The sequence below is a fragment of the Hyposmocoma kahamanoa genome, unplaced genomic scaffold, assembly GCF_003589595.1.
Source record: "Hyposmocoma kahamanoa isolate Upper Pololo Valley unplaced genomic scaffold, ASM358959v1 190, whole genome shotgun sequence".
Classification (NCBI taxonomy): domain Eukaryota; kingdom Metazoa; phylum Arthropoda; class Insecta; order Lepidoptera; family Cosmopterigidae; genus Hyposmocoma; species Hyposmocoma kahamanoa.
In genome coordinates, this window is record NW_020653718.1 from 2,011,469 (window position 1) to 2,033,357 (window position 21,889).

Genomic DNA, 21,889 nt, shown 5'->3' on the forward strand with positions numbered 1-21,889 from the left:
TTCACGATAGAAAAAAAACCGGTGTATTCAAAAAGTACTTTATATATACCAATAATTTTTTTTTTATATCAACAGAACTAACTATAATAGAACACGTATAGTATATAGTACGACATATATACTATTTTTAAACTTTTATTTCGTTTGTAAAAAATAAATTCTGAAATAAAGGCAGTGTCCCTGCTGCTCGACCCAAGCAAAATGAACGGTAGTAATACGGGAAAAAATGAAATTCGAACTAAGGTAAATTTTTATCTACACATCATGTTAATTTTATGGTAACCTATCACAAAGCCGAAAATCTTTTTGTCCGAAATAACGTTTGTTCGAATTTTCATTACACCGAAAACCGAATTATAAGGAAACAGTTGGTCTTTCAGGATATGTTGAATGTTTATCGCAAAGACACGATTAGGTTCGGTGTTCACCAGCTGTCTCCGGAACGGTGTGTTCCCGTCCGGCTGGAAATCGGCGAGGATGGTCCTCATAAAGAAGGAAGGTCGACCCGCAGACTCTCCCTCTGCATACCGACCCATATGCTTGCTGGACGAAGCCGGCAAGTGTTCTTTCAAACAAAGAACACTTGCCGAGCGGCACTGCGGGCATCTGTCGCGAGTAGGGCCTGACCTGTCGGAAGACCAGTACGGCTTCCGGCAGGCGCGGTCGACAGTGGACGTGATCCTTCACTAAATGATTATCACTAGTAACAGGTTTCTTACCACGGTATAACTTCTTTTTATTTTCCCGATATTTCGGAACGGTTGCACGCTCCATGGTCACGGGTTGACTGGACAGCGGCAGATGACAGCTTTATGGGCAGACATATCTGTCTACCCTCTTGCGCTGTCGACGACTACCTTCATCGCGATTTGTTGTGGCGTTACCATTGTCACTCACTTTTTTCACACAAACCACACTTACTGTATCCACACGCGAAACTGAACTCGAGGTGTTTTTGTTTTTATTACTGCACGCACCAAGGACCGGATTCCATGCACTGGACAGTTTAAAACCATCATCACGGTTAAATGTTTTGTACTTCGTGATCTCGATGGCTTCTCGTACCAACCGTGGTATGTAGTGACGTTCTGTCGAGAGTACCTGGGGGTTATGCAACTCGATCCAGTGGTTAGTGTCAGTCTGTGTGAGATGTTGTGCTATAGCCGACTTCTGTGCATCATTGTTTTTGTTGTGATCCTTCACGTTCGTACACTGTCGACGCAGGTACTGTCCCGGGGCGGAGTGGATTGGCGGTAAGCCTGGATATCGTCAACGCCTTCAACTCCTTGCCCTGGTTGACCGTTAAGGAGGCGCTCGAGTATCATTGAGTGCCTCCGTACCTGAAGCGAGTTGTCAGGTCCTACCTATGCGACAGGTACATTACGTACCCGGGCCGGGATGGCGCAAGCCATCGCATAGAGGTCGTGTGTGGGGTTCCGCAGGAGTCTGTCCTTGGACCACTCCTTTGGAACCTCGCATACGATGCTGTCTTGAGAGTCGCACTCCGCCCGGACGTGCATCTGGTGTGTTATGCTGATGACACCCTGGTGCTCGCCGGAGGGGAGGACTTCGAAAGGACCATCCGGCTCGCTGAGCTCGGGGTTTCTCGCGTCGTCGAAAAAATCGAGGAGCTGGGTTTTGCGAGTAGCGCCTCAGAAAACTGGTGACGTCGACATCCAGGTGGGGCAGTACTTAAAATACTTGGGCCTCATCCTGAACGGTCGCTGGGATTTCGAGAAGCACTTCCGTCGCCTGGTTTACGTCATTTCGGACTACTGGCAGGTAACCTAATTTTATATATTTAACATACTGTAAAAATTATCAACATTTACTTTATTTGAACTAGGATTCGTCTTATGAAGTAATGCCACGGTAAGGTTAACACTGAAACTGTACACACATGGTACTTGTCAATTTTATGTCTTAAGGGGACAGGCGCCTTGGTAGCTTTGACTGAGATCTTTGAGATTATAATTTTTTTTAATTTTTTTTTCTTTTAGAACGTAATATATAATAATAACTTTTTTTAAAAAAAAAACCGGCCTTAAACGGCCTCGTGAAATTACATCTATTTGCGAAGTTTTATTGAAATCGGTTACCGGAAAGTGCGCGAACTGGATTCTTGCCCTAGTTGTTCTTATCCTTGAGGTGAAATATTTTCTTCAAATTTAAATGGTACCAATACTGAGGTTTCTCTTGAGGCCTCTTTCCAATAAAAAAAATCATCGAAATCGGTTCACAAACGCTGGAGTTATCGCGTAACATCCTTTTTTTTGAAATCGGTTATTATAGAAGAACTTTTTAAGTCATATTGTCACTCACGTAATGACAAGAAATTAATCACACCATCAGTCCATCACCAACTACAGTAACATTTAAATAATATAATTACAAGTTTTTTATAAAAATAAAATCACAAATGTTTGCTTATCCGCTTTCGCCGTTTGTTGTACATCTATTTGCTTAGTTATATTGAAATCGTTTAACGGAAAGTGAATGAAATCTAATAAACTGGATTCATACTGTAATTGGCCGTCTCTTGGATCCCTCCGTAGATATTTTCTTTAAATTTGAAAGGGACTACCATCGAGGTACCCTTTTTTCAACAAAAAAGAATAATCGAAATCGGTTCATAAATGTCGAAGTAATTGCGAAACATATTCCATAACATAACCTACCCCTTTTTGAAGTCGGTTAAAAAAGGCATCGCTCTGATTGAGCCCGATCGTGGGCTACACACGTTCAAGCATGCGTTACTTCTGGGAAGTCTATTTTTATCAAGTTTTGAGAATTTTATCTAGTTTCCAGTAGATAAACAAGAATATATCATAAATATAAGTAGTGTTTTGGTCATGAGAGCGTGGTATAATTTGAAAGTGTAATAATCATAAATAATGTGCCAACGTACATTGGCCCCAGTCTCATTATTCTCAAGTTCGTAAAGCGCAACGGGGCACTAAAACAATTTTTGCGTGCAGTCATTATTGCGCCATCTAATGGTCAAGTAGTGAATTAAACCCGCACGAATGCATTGATAAGAGCCATTGACTTATAAATAAATGGACGACGGGTCTAATACAAAAACCACGAAAAATATGTCCCAAGTCTACCTATTTAAACGTAGTGACATGTAAAGGAATATGAAAAAGCTAAAACGTTGAATTTAAATTGTAATGTCATCGCAGTACTGTCTAATTTTGTTTGCTTCGCTGTCAGTCGAACAAACGAAGACTAAAGCGTGAATGACGCTCTGTATACGATTTTAACGCCCTTTAAGTTCGGACACTTTTTAGCGCGGACCCGACGTCCATATAATTGTAAGTCAATGATAAGAGCATTATTATTTATGGCCAAAACAAACAGGCAACCTGTACTTTTGTTTAAAGCCACAAAGCAAGAACAATAACCTACAATTTATAAGTTATTGTTCTTAAACCACAAATCATTTAAGTTTTACTCAAAAACATGTATTTGATTCGTTGAAACGTCACATTTAAATTAATCTTTTATAATGAAAAACTTAAAATATAAATATAATTACGGGCGACAATAGAGCGGTAGGAGAAAGATTTACGGTTTGAATTCTTGTGACCCGTATGCACCCGTATTTATTTTTAAGTTACGTGTATGTGTTGAATGTGTACAGCTATGCACTTTTTTCTTTGTTTAACATGACTGAAAAAAGAGGCAGGCCACGATATCTATGTAAAGACGTCTACCATGAATATTCTACATTTACTTCACCTGTACATCTTTTTTTATGGAAGATGATTTGGTTCCACTTCATAATTTAGAAAAGCACGTAGCCTCGTAGACAATAACGTGTTATATCAATACAATTGACGTATGATATTTTTCAATTCTATTTCTATATAAACGACTTAAAAACAAGGAAGACCGTCCGCGCGCTCATACCTAACGCGTGGCCGACTACTCGTGATGAACCTATATTTATCTATATTTTATAAAGTGCTCTTAGACATGAGCGTCATAATAGCGTTTGTCATGCTTTATTAGATGTATAAAATAAAGACTTACCTCTAAATCATTCTTGGCATGGTTCAACTTCTCCAAATGAACTCTTAACACGTCGACAGAAGTGATCGGCTCATCTTTGACGTCATTTTTTTCTAAAATCGCCTTTATCTTATCTACGAGCTGACAGAAGTCTTTCCATATCTCCAAATCTTGTTCCAATTGAGCTTGACGGGATTTCGCTGAGTTTAATGTATTCTTCAACTGCTGATTATGTTTTTGATGTTCCTTAGATAATTCCTCTTGTTCGCTTGCAGCTAAGGATGGCCAAATCTTGTCAACAATATCCTGCATTCGTTTGCCAACTAAATCCTTCATTTCTGGTTCAGAAGTGTTAAAGAATGACTTGTGTTCTTCCAAATCTGCTTCGATGTTCTCAAAATCTGTGCCGTTCTTGCCCATGTCTAGACGTATCGCAGCTTCATTGACCCAAATGTTTAGTTTTTCTACCAATTGTCCGTATTGTTGTCTATATTTCTTATTGTCTTGTAAATATTTCTCTCTATTCGCTAATTCTTCTGGTAGAGACGTTTGTAGAGAGTTTGCTTCGGAAACCATTTCTAACAACGATCCAGGAACGCCATCATCGCTTTTAATAATATCAGTGATCTTAGTTAATTTATCCAGGTATGACTGAATATTCTTTGCTAGAGTTGCATGTTCGATCAATTTCTTGTCCACACTAGCTACATCTCTATTAAGTAAAGGTCTTGAAAGCACTGCAGCTTCATTATCATGGAGCCATTGGAGAATTACAGATAGATCTGAAGCCAATTTCTTATGTTCAGCAGCTGCCCTTTCGTATTCTTGACGTTTGGACTCTACAGTCCTTCTAAGAGTCAAGAGTTGTTGTTTCAGTGACTGTAGAAGTTCAGTAATGTTATTTCTGTCTATTACTGTACCTTCAGCTGCAATTTGTTGACCTTTGTCGGTAGCAGTGGCCAATATAGCTTCACAACCTTGAATTTTGCCAATAATGTCATCGTAGCGTTTGATTTTATCTTCCAATGAGTCATTAGATTTCTCAATTTCAGATGTGAGATCAGTGTACTTAGCTATGAATTCCTCGATTTCTTTAATAAGTGCAAAGAATTGTTCTCGCAATAATAACAGTTGTTTTAATTTTGATATTTGGTCCTCAATCGTGCTCATTAATTCGTCTTCTTGAGCTAAAATGTCTTGTAGATCGTGCAAATTGCCTCCTTGTAGTTCGTTAAGTTCCTTCTTATTTTTCCTGAGATCAGCTAAGATAGACTCGTAAGCTTGTATTATAGGTTGGACATCTTCAACTTTGCTACCAATTGGTTTGTTCAATGCTTTAAGTTTGTTTTGAATTTCATTAAGGAATTCGAGGGCTGCGGCTATTTTAGCCGCTGCATCTTTGTACTCTTTAATATGCTTCAAAAGAACATTCTTCTTGTCATTGATTATGGCATTTATTCTAGCAAATCTATCAGAAATAATGTTAATCTGTTCTTTAAGTTGTAGTTTATTGGAATCAGATAATGAGTCCATAATATCCTTGGATTTGTCTTTGACTTTGGTAATATTTTTGTCAACATCCTCAGCTTCTTTACTTAGTTTCTCAAACTTAGCTAGTTGCTCTTCTAACAATTGCAAACTAGCAGTTCTTAGCTCAGGGGTAGCAGCAACTTCAGCTTCGTTCAACCAGCTCTGAATTTTAGCAACTTCCGATTCAAAGTCACTTCTTCCTTGCAGTAGTTTGTTCAGTGCAGCAAGCTTGTCGTCAATGTCAACCTTAGCTGATGTATACTGCTTATTAAGGTCTTCCAATATTGCATGTAGCTTAGCACGATCTTCAGGAGAACAATCTTTACATACAGTATTACCTTGCCGCATGACTTCAGTCAGTGTATCATTATTGAAATCTTGCAATTCGCTTTGATGCTTCTTATGCACTCCAATATCCTTTTCTATTTTCGCAGCTTCTAAAGGTACGGGTCCTCCCAATTTTTTAATTTCAGCAAGTTTAGCTTTCAACCAGTTCTTTGCTTTTTCGATATCATTTTCTAGTTTCTTTCTGTCTTCAGTGCTTGAACCTAATCTGTCAATTTCTTGTTTAACAAGCGAAACTAGTTGCTTTTGTTTAGATGCTAGCTCGGATAGTTCAGATTCCAATTGCATTTGTTCTGAAGGTTCAAGTTCAGATTGAATGTTGCTTACTTTTTTCTCCAAAGAGTCAATAACCGTTTTCTTTCCATCTGTTTCCTTTAAGAGATTAGCCATTTTCTTCTGCCTTTCTTTTACTGACTTGCTTTCAAAGCCTAGTGGTTCAGGATGGAGAATGTTGTCAATTTCTTTTTGCATCCATTGGTTTTGTGCACCAACTTCATTTTTTGTGCCGTCTATGGCTTTGTATGTAATTTCGAGCATTTGAAGTTTGCGTTGGATACGTTTAGCGATGTCATTGTATCTTCGCTCTACGGATTTCATCTGAAAACAAAAATTAGTCTTACATATTTTCGATTAAAGATATATGTATTACCTAGGTCTATGATACATATTTCTTTGAGAAATGCCTTGTTCGATTCATAATGTTTATTTTATTAAGGGACAAATTCTAATTACTAAAATTTGAGTTTGCGTACGTACGTACCTGTTCTTCAACTTGTTGAGATTCCAAATTGCTAACAATATTGATAACTTTAGAGCCAACAGTCTTGATATTATCTACTTTATCTTTGCCGGCTTTTCCGAATTCATCAGATAGTTCTTTCAACGCACTAAGCTTTTGCGGGCATGGTAGACCGGATCCCTTATCTGCTAAGCACATTTTCTTGAGAACAGCATCAAACCAATCGTGAATCTCTTGGCATTTGTTTCGGAAGTCATCAATAATTGCTTGATTGCCTTTTTCTCTTTCGATGGCTTTGAGAATATCTTCTTCGAGGTTGTCCAGTTCTTCTTCTAGATTGATTTCGTCTTCTAGACCTGAAATATATTCTTAGTTATCAAAATGTTTGTTAGTTTTGATTTTTGATTTAGCTCTTAATTATGTGGATATGCTTAATATTGTAAAAAAATTGTGTGATATTTTACTGTAATTCCTTGGGTAACCTATATTTCTACTTTCGTTCGTCAAAGTTACTACACAACAAATTGAGAGTAATCTTACCTTCTGTTGGAATTTCAGTAAGTAACCTATTTCTCTTCTCTGCTAATGATTGTAAAGCGTCGTTCATAGAGGCCATATCTTGCTTAGCCGCTTCAGGCCTCAACTTTGATGGGTTGGCCAGCCAATCACGAGCGAGCGCGTTGTGGACGTTGATCCATTCTTGGATTTCAGTCACTTGCTTCATTGCTTCCTCCATGCTGGAGACTGCATCGCCTAGAGTTTCTAGATGACTTTGCACCTAGAGAATAAAGTTTTAGATGAATATGATGATTGGAAGAAATAATACGCATCACTGCTGTATTAGATTATATCTTAAGGAAAAATAATCAATATTCGTGACAATGTTCGTATTCTAATTACTTTCTACTAGGTTGCTTCATGTTTAAGTAGATATTTTATTTACAATTTAAAGTAACAGCGTCATAAAATTGCAATTATCTGTGTCAACTGGAGGTTTTTAATAATGTGTACACAAATTAGTGACACTTGGCAATGTATTTAATTTTATTAGTAACGACGATTTTAGATATTTTATGTTTATTAGCTTATAAAAGGTGTACAACGTCAACACTGCTGTCAACCTTTAGACACGTAAAAATGGTAGGACCTTTCTCAGATATACGAACCAAATTTTTTAGAATCAAAAAAGAATTACGAATCAAATAAAGAATTTGCAGATTATGACGTTGTAATGTGTCGCAACGCTGATATCACAAACATTCAAAAGCATCATGCAAAGCCTTACCCGTTGCTCTAACGTGGTCAGCTTGTCTGTGAACTCAGGCCCTTCAAAATTCCTTAATATCGCGTCGATCTTGGTGCTCCCTACGTCACTCACATGTGTCTATGAACAAAGCATGCATGACAAACAAAAAGGCACACAAACCAAGGTGCTATAAGTGCATTGAAGTACAGAGAGAATTTCTTTGCATTCGTGGATTGAATGACTGTTATTTTATTTCATGTAACAAACAATACAATTCTGTTTATTTAAGAAATATATTAAATTGTCAGTTTTTATTTCCAATCTACAAAGTTATACTCTCTGCGCAAAACAGATGTGTTTTAACTAGTGCAACCATTGCTGTTATTCCTTGCTTTACATATTGTTACGCTATTTATCAGGATTTTACATATCCGTGTCGAATATTCTACATGACCACACTCAGTTTTATTTACAGTGCTCGTTATTCACTAAATAGCCATCTTCTGATTCAAGATGATTTACCTTATATTATTATTATTAGTAATTACTAATTTTTAATAATTCGAATGAAGATCGTTAAATTCAGAACGAAGCTTTAAATTATAATAAATTATACCCGTGGTTATCTAAAAAGTAATAATTTATTTGATTTACTTCCTTCCAAGTATTAAAAAATGAAACAATTGTCTTTTTTAAGGAGCCCATTTAGCGTTTCACATTTTTAATTTATTTTACTACCTATGGTTGTCAACTGACAACTTTGGTATCATCTTGATTCAGTAACACCAGGTGCACAAAAATTACATTGCCAACGATAAAGCCTTTTAGCAAACTACTAACTATCTACCACGCCGGTAAACTATGTGAATTATTTGACCTTACGTTTTAGTTAGCTTGTTGGTTCTGTTCTTTTTGTAGACCTGGCAATCTTTAATTTCTAGAAATATTAGTTTTAGTACTATATTTATTTAAAAATGCTTACTCATTTACAAAGGTCGACCGAAATGACATGAACATTTTTATCGTCAATGTCGTTTCTTGAAATTTTAGTCGACTCTTACAGACACGGAGTAGTTATTATAAAAATTGCACGCTAATTTGTAATTATACCAATTCTTAAGCACTTGAGAATAAAACGTAGTGGTTATTATTCTTTGGGCAAAATCAAAATAAATTTGAAGAAAGATTTGTTAATAAAAAAACAAATTTCAAAAACACGCTTAAAAAGACGTCAGCACATCAGAAGCCAATACTGTACCGGAAGCCGCCAATACCTGATCGATGAGGTCTTCAAGGCGCGCACGCACATGTAGCTCGCGCGGGGGTATGGGCAGCGGCGCGGTGTCCGCAGGGGATGACGGGCGGGAAACTGATGCAGCTGCTGCTGAGCATGCTGCTACTGCCGCTGACAGGCGAGACTTTTCTGTTTGAAGACGGTTGTGAAGTGTCTGGGAAGAATATACCACACGTACATGATAAAATAATTCGTGGAGGTCGTAAGCCTCATTATCGAGAACTATGGCTGGAATAACTTTTTAAGCACCATTTGGTGAACAGTAGCCATAAAATTATATACAAAAAAGTAATATGTGTACAAAAATGTACCAGACAAACAAACAATATTCAAATTAAATGTCATTGTAGCTTTCTAATATACTCACCCTAGCCTTATCCAAGAGTTCACGACCATGAGCCAATCCATCAACCGGCACATCTAATTCTGTAATAGCTGGTTCACATTCATCCAGATTTTGCAGGATACTCTCCAATGTATCTTCATACTCCTTGAACTTCGCAAGGCCTTCTCTAAGGCGACGTTCAATCTGCAGTGCAGTGGCTAACAAAGACTTGTGACTGTCATTTACGTTTTTCAATTGTTTTCCTACAGTGTCACGAATTGCCGGCGTAGTGGCTTCGTATCGCTCGATTTGAGCTCGACCCTTTCCTTCTAAGTCGTCAAGAGTTGATCTATATTTTTGTATATCGTCCAGCAAGACCGCATGTTGAGCTAACTGTTCCTCAGTTTGCTCTCTATTGTGGATGTATAATGAGTTATGGGCCATTAGTTGGAAAGAAATCTGTAACAACCATTTTTCTGTGTCTTGTAATGATTGGTGGTATTGGTTGTAGTCTTTGATTTCAGACTCCAGCTCAGCCTTTTTAGCCGCGCAATTTGATCGTAATGCTTTGATTTTCTTTTCAATTTCTGTAACAGATTCCTTAACAATTGGTTTTTTAGCCCAAGAACTGAGTTCTGCAGCTTCACTCTTGAGCCTTTCTAACTCCGGTGTCTTATTATCAATTTCATCTTCAATGTGTTTATATTTTTCCAATAAAGTCTTCATTTCACCAAGTTCGCCACCAGTTGGGGGTACCTTATCGAGGTTCTTTTCTGTATCTTTGATCCATTGGTTCATTTTATTTTTGGATTCCTCGAAATCCTCCCATTTTCCAATAGCAGCTTTAAGTTGTGCTGTGATAGAGTTCAGGTCAATCTTCAATTGGTCCCAACTTTCTTGAAGTACCTTGACATCATTACGTAGACTATCTTGTTCTTCCGGTGGGGTGTTATTAAGGGCTTTCTTAAAGGCTTCTTGTAAGACGACCAATAAATGGTGACCCTCGGTCATTCTATTGCTTACAAGTTTAATTGTTTCAAGTTTATCTTTAGTTGTATCAATGTCTCCAACTCCAATGGAGTCCTGGACAGTACCATGAGCGGTTTCTAACCATTGTTGAAGGTCTTCCTTGGCCTTAATAAATTCAGTATGATCAGATAGGTTCTTTTCACCATTAGACACAAGACCTTGAATTTTTGTTAATAAAGTGGTATATTCTGTTTGCAGGTTCACAGTCTTATCGCGTACCCAAGCGCATGCACTGAGCTCCATTAGATTTTCGCATCTATCATTAAGTTCTTCTAAGATGTGTTTGTGACCTAAAGCTTCTGCTAGAAGTTCCTATAAACAAAACATAATATAACGTGAAATAAAATATGCAACTTGTATCAATTGAAATTTTGAAATTGTAATACTTACACGACATTTGTCAAGATGTTCAGGAGTAATCTTGTCGACTTTCTCAACAGTTTTCAACTTATTATCGAAGTCTTTTACCCACTTGCTCATCTTATCCGACGTTTCCAGGAAATCTGACCAAGCGGAGAGACATTTCTCCAGTAACTTCTTAGTATCTTTGCAAATTTGCTGTAGGTTCTCCCATTCGATCTTCAGTTGTTTGATTTCTTGATTTATGTTATCTTTACCTTCAATTCCAGTAGTTTCTAGAACTGCTTCACTAACTTTGACAGCTTTAGTAAGGAGTGCTTCTCCTTTGGGTAAAGACTCGATTATTTTATTTACGTTCTGTAGTTTTTTCTGCACTTCTTCTTTTTCGCCGTGGGAGTCGGAGCATTGTTGAATTTCAATCTTACAATTACGTATCCATTCGTAGAAGTTGTCGTAACATTCTTTGTATTGAATGTGAGAACTCACGTAGTCTTCAAGTTTCTGAGACCAAAACACACATCCACATTATCATAATTATAAACGGATTACAATAATAAAGAAATATTTTTTATATAGTAAGAATAACTTAGCTACACAAATGCAATGAATACTTACAGCAATCATCTCAATAACAGTCTTTCTAATATCATCATATCGTTTGAGAGTGTCTTCAATTTCTTTAGACTTCAAAGAGGCATCTTCTTGCAACTTTTCATTCAATTTCTTAACAAGATCGCTGTGAGAGTCTATATCTCTGTTGAATGTTTTGAATTTTTCCAACTTTGCTTTCTTTTCTGATAAGTCGTTCAAGAGCGAATCGTCTGATTGGATCTTATGGTCAATGTCATCTAGCCACTCAACTAATAGTTTGTGAATCTGAAAATTAAATTAATTTCAATTAATTGACAGTCAATTGTGAAGTTCATACATATAATTTTCACTAATATACAATTCAATCAAAAACAAATGTTCATATCATCTGCCAAGCTACACTTCGAATAATACTTAACGTTATAATATCAAAACAAAGACAGCTTACCTTAGAAATATCATCAAACTGAGCAGCTCTATTGATCAACTTATTACGAACATCTTGTAAATCCGCAATGAGTTTATCAAATTCCTGTTTTAAATTGTCTGTGTCTTCTTGTATTTTAGCTGCACCAGCTTGTTCTGTGTTCATAATAACCTTCTCTTTCAATTCAAGGAGATACCTAAGTTTATTTTGACCCTGCTCTAGAGATTGACGTAAAAGTTTTACAGTGTTAAGTTTACTATTAACTTCCTGTAAGGTATTAGGTATGTCAGCACACTGGTTTAGTTTTTCTCTGGTTCTATCGAGCCAGTCTTGACATTCTCCATAAAGCGCATTATGTTGTTGATGTTCCTAGTAAACAAGAAGAAAGATAGTTTAGAAGATAGCCTTTTCCTGATCGTGGTAGGATTTTTGTAAGTGGCGGATAATCATAACGATCACTCTGATCTAAAACTAGGTCATCCATTGTATCAAAAGTATTATAATAGCATTTTTTCCATTATATCCTAGGGCTTTAAGGTAAATAACCAGGATGTGAAAGAAAATTATTTCGATCGAGAATCGAATGGAGGACCACGCGATTTTAGAACAAAATAATACGTATAGATAATTTAAAAACCTTTTTTGTTCTTGTGAAAGTTTGGCTGAAGGGTGCTTAGTAAAAACGGAACTCGAAATCAATCGGAAAATTAAGTAAATATTTGTTCAGAATGACATATAAAACACGTGCCAAACCTGTACCTTCAAGTCTACGACTCTACCTGTTCTTCCTGATAAAAAAAGGTTAATCATTAACTGAAAAGTTTTTCCTGTACTATTTACATTAATCAAACAATCACAGACACAGGCGAAAATGAAACATAACCTCTGTTTGAAATAGGACACAGTTTAAAAAGTATAATAATAGTTACCTGGTAGTGGAGTTCAAGCCGTTTCATTACTTCCTTAGCCAAAGATAACAGCGCATTGTACTTTGTTGTTATTTGTGTGATTCCATTAGATATCCTAGTATCAGCACAAGTTTCCAGCAAAGTTTGTGCTCGAACATTTAATTTGTCTAGGTCTACTTGCCAATCAAACAACATTTGTAAATGTCCCTGAAAGAAAATTATGAAAATTGTATTTGTTCTTTGCGTAGGGAAGTCAAATTTCTCTGTCGCGCCGTAAAACATTTCATACCTATCTAATGAAATACATAAGTAGTTATCAATAAGTTGTACCAACCTGGAATTCTTCAAGAACAATTTTCTTCTGTTCCAAATTGTTCTGTAACTTGTTAAATGATTGTACTAATTTCTCAGTCTTCGACAGCCAATCCAAGGCTTCTTTGTATTGTTCTTCGTATTCGGTCCACTTCACGATACCTCCCTCAATCATAGCTTTGGTCTTGTTCAGCTGCTCACTGACAGAGTATAATACTCAAAATAAATACAAAGTATGTATAAAACTTTAAATACTGATTATGAATTTATACTTACACATATGTGTCATATTCCTCCTGCATCAGAGCTACTTCTTCTTCAATATCTTCCCTGTCTTCTTCATCTGCTAAGCCACAGGATATTTCACCTTGCTCCAACGCTTTCTGCAACTTGGCATGTCCTTCGGGTAGTTCACTTTCTAATACCTTGAGTTGCGAAATCTTGCTGCTCAGAGATTCCTTGTCTCCAGTCGCATCAGAACATTTGCCTAATCTTTCTTTAGCAGCTCTAATCCATTGGACGAAGTCTGTACCGGCATCAATAAACACTTGATGTTGCTCTACGGTCTGTTTCTGTTTATCATACAGGTCTTTAGCTTGCTTTGATAATGTTTCGTATTTGCTAGTAATCTCAGATGCTGGAGCTTGTTGCATTAATTCTGAAGCCTTAGAAGTTACAGACTGAATCATGGGTTCAAACGAAACGATATCTTGGACAATATTGTTTGTTTGACGAAGTGTCGCTTTTCTTTCTCCCAAACTAAGGCCTGTTGTAAGACCTGCTAGGCGATCTTGGGCCTTCTTTGTCTTGGCGACTTTTTGCTCACACACTTCTTGCAGTTTTGCTTCTCTGTCGGAGATCCATTGTTGTAGTTGCGAGTAGCTAGAACTATAGTCGGCCCATTGCAGTAATGCTGTCTCGAGGTGAACTTTGGCCGTGCTCATCTTCTTAACGAGACGATCCCATTCATTCTGAAGTTCTTTTAGTTCAGTGTTAATTTTATCTTTTCCATCGGATCTCGTATTCCTCAAGACTTTTTCTCCACTATTAACTGTTGCGTGTACTAAGTTCTGCCCTTCCTCTCTTCGTTTCAAGAGATCTTCAATTTGCTCTAATCGCTTTTGTAAAGCTTCCTTACTGCTGTTACTACCAGCATCACTTCCACTTCGTGTGATCTCCCAGGCATCATCTATCCATGTTTTGGTCTTGGCGTAGTTGTCGTCGTAATTCTGATGTTGTTCGTAATTAGTCTCTACCTTCTTGAGTACGTCATTTGCCATATTGACAAGGACCTGGTATCTCGAGTTAAGGTGTCTCAGTTGATTGTTTACGTAAGTGTCCAGGTGTGAGGATAATAGGCCAGCAGCCGAAGCATTGAAGTTGTCAATATCATCTTTGCCTTTGTTGAGCTGACTTACAATTTCTTTTACTTCATTTACTTGTGCGCCTTTCTCTTTGGCAGATCCGAGTAAAGCTAATTTATGGTTCTTGATAAGGATTTCCTTTTGTTGTAGCCAATCAGAAAGCCTTTCATATTCGTCTTTGAAATCTCTCCATTGATTAACAGTATCCTCCAATTGGCTTTTCTGCTGTTTGATTTCATTGAATAAGGCGTCAAAACTTTCTTTCAAAGCCTTCATCTCGTTTTTGATGATCGCCTGACCATCTGGAGATGTGCTTGCTAACACAACTTCACCCGTGTGTTGCAAGTGTTCTAGCAGCAATTCTCCTTGGGCTTGTTTATTGATCAAAGCTTCAAGAGGAGCAACAGAATTCTCAATAGCCAATTTGTCACTCAGCGGTTTAGATTTCAAAGACGGGACTTTTTCTCTTGCTCGTCCCAACCATTGTATAAGTTCATCGTGAGCCTCTTTATATAGTCTGTGATCCTTATATTGCTCTTCACGATCTGCCAACAATTTCTTAATTTTATCGTACAAAGAGTCAAACTTATTCAGAGTTTCCTGCGCTTTCGAAGCTGCCTGGTTTTGTTGACCACTAGCAATCATTTCAGCTGCTTTTGCTTTTAGAGTATCAACATCAATTCGATCACAACGTGCTTTCTCCTCGACCTCTTTAAGTTTTTCGAGCTGTGCTCTCTTATCTGACATTGATGTCTCATACGGCATTAACGCAGCTAGCATATTTTCCAAATAGACGTTGCTTTTGTCAATTAGTTGTATTTGCTCTAAGAAACCAGCCCATTTAGTAACAGAATCATCAAGCATGTTTTTGGTCTCAATCATCCTAGATAATAACGCTGACCACTGTTCTTGTAAGGCAACTAACGCATTATTAATAGCCTCATGGCCATCGGGTGCAGTGTTAGCCATTACATTCTGAGCCAATTCAACTAAAGACTGTACTTTAGTGAACCCTTCGTCTTTAGCAAGTAAAAGGTTCTGTATCAACACAAGCTTAGTCTCTAAGTCATCTTGAGAGCATGAACTCAAGTCAGCGCAATAATCTAACTTGTCTCTCAGTTCTTCAATCCATTGGGAACATTCAGTTACATTGCTAGCAAACTCTTGGTGGGTCTTAACGTACTGCTGCCATCTATTGGTAAGATCTTTTACTTTCTGTGAAAGAGTCTGGTATTTCACAGCCAAGTCTGATATTTGAGAGCCACGAGGTCCTAATACTCCCGTGTACAGATTTTGTGCTTTTTCAGTAATATTGTCGATCTCGAGTTCCTTGGCGCGCACTTCACCTTGTAATTCCTGGAACTTTTTAAATTGTTCTTGCTTCTCTGGCAACGTAGCCTTAAGATCTACAGCGTGAATAGCTGTATCCGTGTTTCTTATCCACGTCAAGCATTGATCTTTAATGTTCTCATATTCGTTCCATTGTTGTATCTTATTTTCAAGCGTTTCAATAGTCTTGTTAATAAAAGAAACTAATCCTTCCCATTCTTGATGAGAAGCATCTATTTGGTTTCGTATATTACCTTGTCCACTGTTGATAGTTCCAGGCAATACTTTCTCTCCTAAGGAACGAATTTTATCAATGCGGTTCTTTTCCTCAGGCAAACTCATTTGTAGGGATTTCAATTTTTCGCAGTTACTGCTCAAAGCAACTCTCTCCAAATTAACATCACCCCAAAGCTGAGCAGTATTCTGTGTAGCTTCTACCCATTCTTGCAAATCCATAACAGCTTTAGTGTATTGCTGATGATTATTGACGATTGCTTCGTATTGTTCTACGAACGCCTTGGCTCTTGTAAGTATAGTTTCATGCCTCTGTTTTAACGATTCTATCTCTTTTGAAATACCTTTCGTAACATCAGGTAAGCTCTTAGCACGTTCAGCTAATATAGAAATATCCTGCTGGTGTGCAATGGCATCTTGAAGGTAGGTCCTGTAAACATTAAGTTGATTTCGCTTCTCATCCAAAGTAGCCCTCAATTCTATTTCTTTAGGAAGATTCTTTTCGGCGGTGGTCAGCCATTGTTGTACACTCTTAAGATTGTCGTCAAACGATGACCACTTGTTTAGTTCTAAATCCAACTCTCTTTCGGCTTTAGTGATGTTGTCATATAAGTTGTCCAAAGCCTGTTGGATTTCGTGCAACTGTTGTTCAATAAGTTCCTTGCCTTCATGTGACGTAGAAGGGTATAACTTTTCTCCTAATTCAAAAGTGTTATTAACGAGAAGGGTAGCATTTCTGCGTTGACTCAATAATTCGTTAAGGCTTTCACGTTTAGCAGCAATTCCTTCAGGAGTACTGGACAGATTCTTCTGACATTCATCGAACTTATGCTGAGCTGCCTTAATCCAATCAGTGCACTGATTGTATTTGTCTTGATAAGCATTGTGATCGTTGACAGCTTGCTCACATTTCTTGACTAGTTCCTTAGCTGTAGATTGAACAGATTGGAACCGTGATGTCATTTGTTGCAAATTCATTGTGATTCTTGTGTCATTGCAGTTTTCGACGAGATCACTGAACTCATCAGTCAATTTGTCGACATCATTCTCTGTCTTCTTCAAGTTAGCCAAAATTGCCTAGAAGTTAGAAAACTGGTTAACGAAACCCATTATTTATTTAATGCCTTTTTATTTTATTAAACTAACTACGACAACTAATATTAGTATCATCTTGAACAAATAAAAAGATAAAATATAATAGGCGCATGAATAGATTTGTAAGGTAAGTACCAATTACCGACGCCTTCACTAAGATTAGTATTTTACTGAATATTGTAATAGATAAATAAGTGACAAGAGTAGAAACTACGTAGGTATATTACGAGTGATTGAAAAACTGTTAGGATATACATAATAATATTCCCAATATTAAATCCGTGAAATTAGAACGTCTACTGAAAATTAGACTATATCCTACAGTGCCGAGGATATAAAAAAATTTTCTCTTCAAAATCTTACTTGATCCAAAGCTTCGCCATGTTTTATGACTGCATTCAAATCATTTTCATGATATTCAATCGCTTTAAATAATTCCTGTTTAAAATTATTATCATGAAATATATATAAGTGTATTGTATTACAATAATATATGAATAGTTTACATACCTGATATTTGTTTAACTGGTCAATTTTTTCTTCTAATGTTGCTTTAGGCGTGTAAGTTTTCAAAGTCATCTCGGTATCACTTAACCAATGTTGCAGACGATCATTGGCACTGTCGAATTCTATCCATTGTTGTATTTTGTCTTCAATACCCCTCTTAACGTCATGAACTGTGGCAGTAAACTTTTCTAAGTCTGCCCTGAGCAAACCCAGTTCTCTGGACATACCTTCCTTGCCCCTGGGAGATAATTTTGCAGCATTAGTCTCAATTAGATCTGACAATATTTTCAACTTATTGTTGCCATTCGGAATAGCGTCCAACAACTCCTGAATCTTAGCTAATTTTCCTTGCAAAGCGGATTTGTTGCCGCTATAATCAGATAACATGTGAAGACGATCCCATAAATGTTTCTGATAGTCTTGTAAAGATTTCTGTTGGTCAGCAAATTGCTGGAAGATATCAAAATTCTTTTCATGTTTGTCAATAATGCCAGAAAGTCTGCTTGTCAAAGCATTGTATCTATCCCATATGGATTGTATGATTGCCGTCATCTCGTCACTTTCTCCTTTACCGGAGTGAAGTGTAGCTGCTACATTTTTAGCCTTCTCAGTGACTGTTTCAATCACTCTTTTATGCGAATAGATCTCTTGCAAGAGGGTTTTGTTTTTCAGCAGCTTTGATTTGATTTCTTGGGCAGAATTTAGAACTGCCTTTTCTTCAGATTCTATGATTTTTTCTTTCTCATCAAGCCAAGACAATGTCTGTTGTAACACGTCTTGGTAACTTGACCATTGAAGAGTCTGAGACTCATACTCTTTCTGTTGCTGAAGTATAGTATCGTTAAGTTTATCCCATCTTTCACGTAACTCTCTTATTTCAGTGCGAATATTCTCTCTGCCGTTAGCAGCCGTTTCAGGCAAAACTTTATCACTTGACGTCGTTAATATGCTAATTTTATGCTCGCCATTGTCTCTTTCCAAAAAGAATACTTGAAGTTTGCTGCCTTTGCTTTCGATGCTTAGTTTGTCTTCCTTTGTTACCATTTGAGATAATTGTTCTTCCAAAGGTTTGAGCCAAGCATCAAATTCATTACGCAATTGGACATACTTCTTGTGGTCCGCAACAAGTTCAGACCAGTGGTTCACGATTTCCTTTGAAATTAAATGGAGCTGTTGATAGCGACTGCTTACTTGTGTAACTAGGGGCTTTAGACGCTCTACTCCACTTAACTGAATAAGGCTGTGCGATTCATCAACAAAGGCATCAATTTCTTTTTCTTTACCATTAATTTCGTTTCGAAGACTAACATACTTTTGTAGCTGTGCTTCTTTCTCTTGTAATGTAGAGCAAAGGCTTTGATCTCGACACTTAGATTCCATGCCTTTAAGCCATTCTGTAATAGCCTCGATAGAAATATCGAATTTGTTCCAAATTTCTAAAGTATGCTTGAGTTTTTGTTCTGAAGAACCGACACATTCTACTGCATTACGTAACTGTTCTTGCAAGTTGTCAATTTCAGCCTTGATAGCAGTGTTACCGGCTTCTGAAGTGCTTTTGCTAACTGAAGAAAATACACCACGAATTTCATCTAGTTTTGAAGATCCAATTTTCTCAATATCTTTCATTGTAACAGCTGACTGAAGTTTTCGCATAATTTCAGGCTTTTCGCCAGTAGCGTTCTCAATATCAAGAAGTTTTTCAGATTGTGATCCAAGCCATTCTTTGTAATGTTGAATAAGGCGTACTAAATCTTCATGTCTCTTCACACAGTCTTCTAGATTATCAGAAAGATTTTGAGATTTAGTAACAATATTTTGAAATAATTGTTTAATTGATTGAAGATAGACGTTCAAAGACGCATCATGTGTCTGATCAACTAATTGTTGAGCTTTATCACAAACGGACTCCACTAATGTTTGATGACTCATTATTTCCTGATGCATTATCTTGTGGTTTTGCAGCTGTGCTTTTTTCTCTTCCAGCGATGCTTTGAGCTCAGTATGTCTTTGCATGGCTCTCTCAACATCCTTCAACCATTTAGTTAATTGTTCTTGAGCCAGAGAGAAATCAGAGAATTGCAATAGGCACTGGTCAAGTTTGTTGACAGTCTCTTGGAAGCTATCACCAAAACTATCCCACAATGTTCTTATTTTACGAATTTTTTGTCTAATAACTTCTCTACCATCAGGGCTTGTGTGTGTATATAGTTTCTCTCCTAAGCTCAAAAACTCCTCAAATGCTGGTGTTTTCTTGTTCCTAGTTTCATAAAGCTCCTTTGCTTTATTTTGTTTGTCTTGTAAAACAGCATAGTCACCCACAATTTCATTTAAGTCTTGCAGTTCGCCAAGCATACCCATAAGCCAATTTTCCATGTCGTTGTAGTCATTTTCAAATTGTTGGTGTTCCGCCACAAAGACCTCATATTTGGAAATTATTTCGTTGACCAAGTTGTTCAATGTATGATATCTAGTAGCCAGTTTAGATGTTTTGCTAGAAAGTTCAGATTCACTTGCGACATTTTGTTTGCTGTCGGTCAATGCCGTAAAATCTGCACTTCTGGATGCAAGCTCACTTCGGATTTCTTTTACTTTTTGTAAATGACCAATCTTTGCTTCCAAATTATTCTTAAGACTTTGGTCTCTAACTTGACCTTCCTTTACCTTTAACCACTCTTCTAGCTCGTCTAAAGTCTTTTGGCTAGCGGTCCATTGCTTTAATGTTTCCTTTAGTTTTTTATCTTGTTCTTTGCATTGTGTAGCAAATTGGTCCCAAGTAACTTTGAGTTGCTCGTATTCACTAATAAGTAGTGGATGACCATTTGAACTTGTGGACTGTAAAACTGTATTCAATTGAGATTTCAGCCCTCCAAGAATATTTTCAATATCTTGAGCTTTAGTCATCACTTTCTCAATAGCTAGAACCTTAGCATCAACATCTTCTTTCTGTGTTACGACTCCATAGTTTAGTAATGTATTTTCAGCAACGATGTGGTTCAAGCGATCTCGACAATCTTCAAACATTTGAACATATTTTTCGTGATCAGCAACGTGAGATTCACAAGTTGCAACACGTTTCTCAAGTTCTTTGGCCATAGTTCTATATCTATCAATAGTTTTGGAAAGGCTTTTCTCGGCTTCCTCATCAGGCATCAGTTTAATCTTGTCAGTTAGTTGAGAAAGCATAGACTGGTGCAGTTCAACCTCTTGGTGCAATATTTTGTTACCGTGGAGTTGAGCCTTCTTCTCCGGAAGCGTAGGACATAGTTTAAAATCTCCTAATTCACTTTCTTTATCAGCAATCCATTTCTGTACTTGGTTGAAAGTATCATCAAACGAGGACCTTTTGTTGATTGTAGTTTCAATGTCTTTGATGACATTATTGAGAGAGTCAACTGAATTTTCAAAATAATCTCTCAAAGATCTTAACTCGTTTCTGATTTGTTCACGACCTTCTGGTGTAATTCCACTAAACAAAGCTTCGCCTGATTCAACGGCATTGTTGAGTAGTTTTTGGCCGAGTTCTTTGTTGTCGTTTAATTTTTTGACTTGCTGTAAGTCGGCAGTTGTTGGTTTAGCATGCTTGCTCATTGCTGCCAAGTCTGTAATTTTTCCATTAGCATCTTGAAGCCAATTCTTGAACTCTGAAATTGATTTATTATATTGTCCTTTATTACCTTTGAGATCTTTAAGTCTATTAAGATGAGCTTCCGTGAATTTGACGACATTTTGGTATCTTGTCATCAAATGATTAATGTATTGCATTACACGTGAATCAGGATTACGTGCTAATATGTTCTCTCCGATAGCTGATAGCTTATTTATTTCTCCTCCGTAATTTTTGACGTCTATATTTAATTCTGTTATTTCAGCAATTTTGTCATCAACTTCGTTCAGGTTTAGAAGATTGGAAGCCTCCAACCTTACCTTATTTTCTTTGTCTTTTAACCACTCGGATACATTTTCCAACAGACTTTCATATTCCTGCCAAGCATCGATGTTTTCTTTTAGTCTGTTCTTAATCTCTTCGTAATTTGCAGTTAATACATCAAGATTCTTTTGGGCTTTGTCCGTTTGTATCAAAGCTTCTTGTACGGACGCTGGCTCAGCAACCACACGCAAGATTTCACAGGCTTCTTTCAATTCTTTCACTTTTTTTTGGCAGTCAGTTATACCATTCTCAACATCTGCTAGAGCAGCGTTCTTCACTTCCAAGTTATATTTATCACTATTAACATCA

At 37.1% G+C, this 21,889-nt stretch overlaps 1 protein-coding gene across 10 annotated transcripts in view; it reads right to left on the reverse strand.

Moving 5' to 3' along the window:
* LOC113226358 (nesprin-1-like) overlaps positions 1–21,889 on the reverse strand; it is a 132,619-nt gene that overhangs the window by 98,551 nt on the left and 12,179 nt on the right. For 8 of the 10 annotated variants that reach the window (XM_026458952.1, XM_026458949.1, XM_026458958.1 and 5 more), the window contains 13 exons: positions 20,756–21,721; positions 17,656–20,119; positions 13,400–17,127; positions 13,146–13,323; positions 12,833–13,018; positions 11,925–12,272; positions 11,501–11,761; positions 10,916–11,386; positions 9,539–10,837; positions 9,152–9,325; positions 7,172–7,409; positions 6,653–6,987; positions 4,039–6,489 (listed from right to left, as the gene is read on the reverse strand). In XM_026458952.1, the coding sequence (XP_026314737.1) occupies positions 4,039–6,489; positions 6,653–6,987; positions 7,172–7,409; positions 9,152–9,325; positions 9,539–10,837; positions 10,916–11,386; positions 11,501–11,761; positions 11,925–12,272; positions 12,833–13,018; positions 13,146–13,323; positions 13,400–17,127; positions 17,656–20,119; positions 20,756–21,721 (13,099 nt within the window). The remainder of the gene's footprint in view (positions 1–4,038; positions 6,490–6,652; positions 6,988–7,171; positions 7,410–9,151; positions 9,326–9,538; positions 10,838–10,915; positions 11,387–11,500; positions 11,762–11,924; positions 12,273–12,832; positions 13,019–13,145; positions 13,324–13,399; positions 17,128–17,655; positions 20,120–20,755; positions 21,722–21,889) is intronic. The other 2 variants (XM_026458954.1, XM_026458955.1) reach the window with 2 other exon arrangements.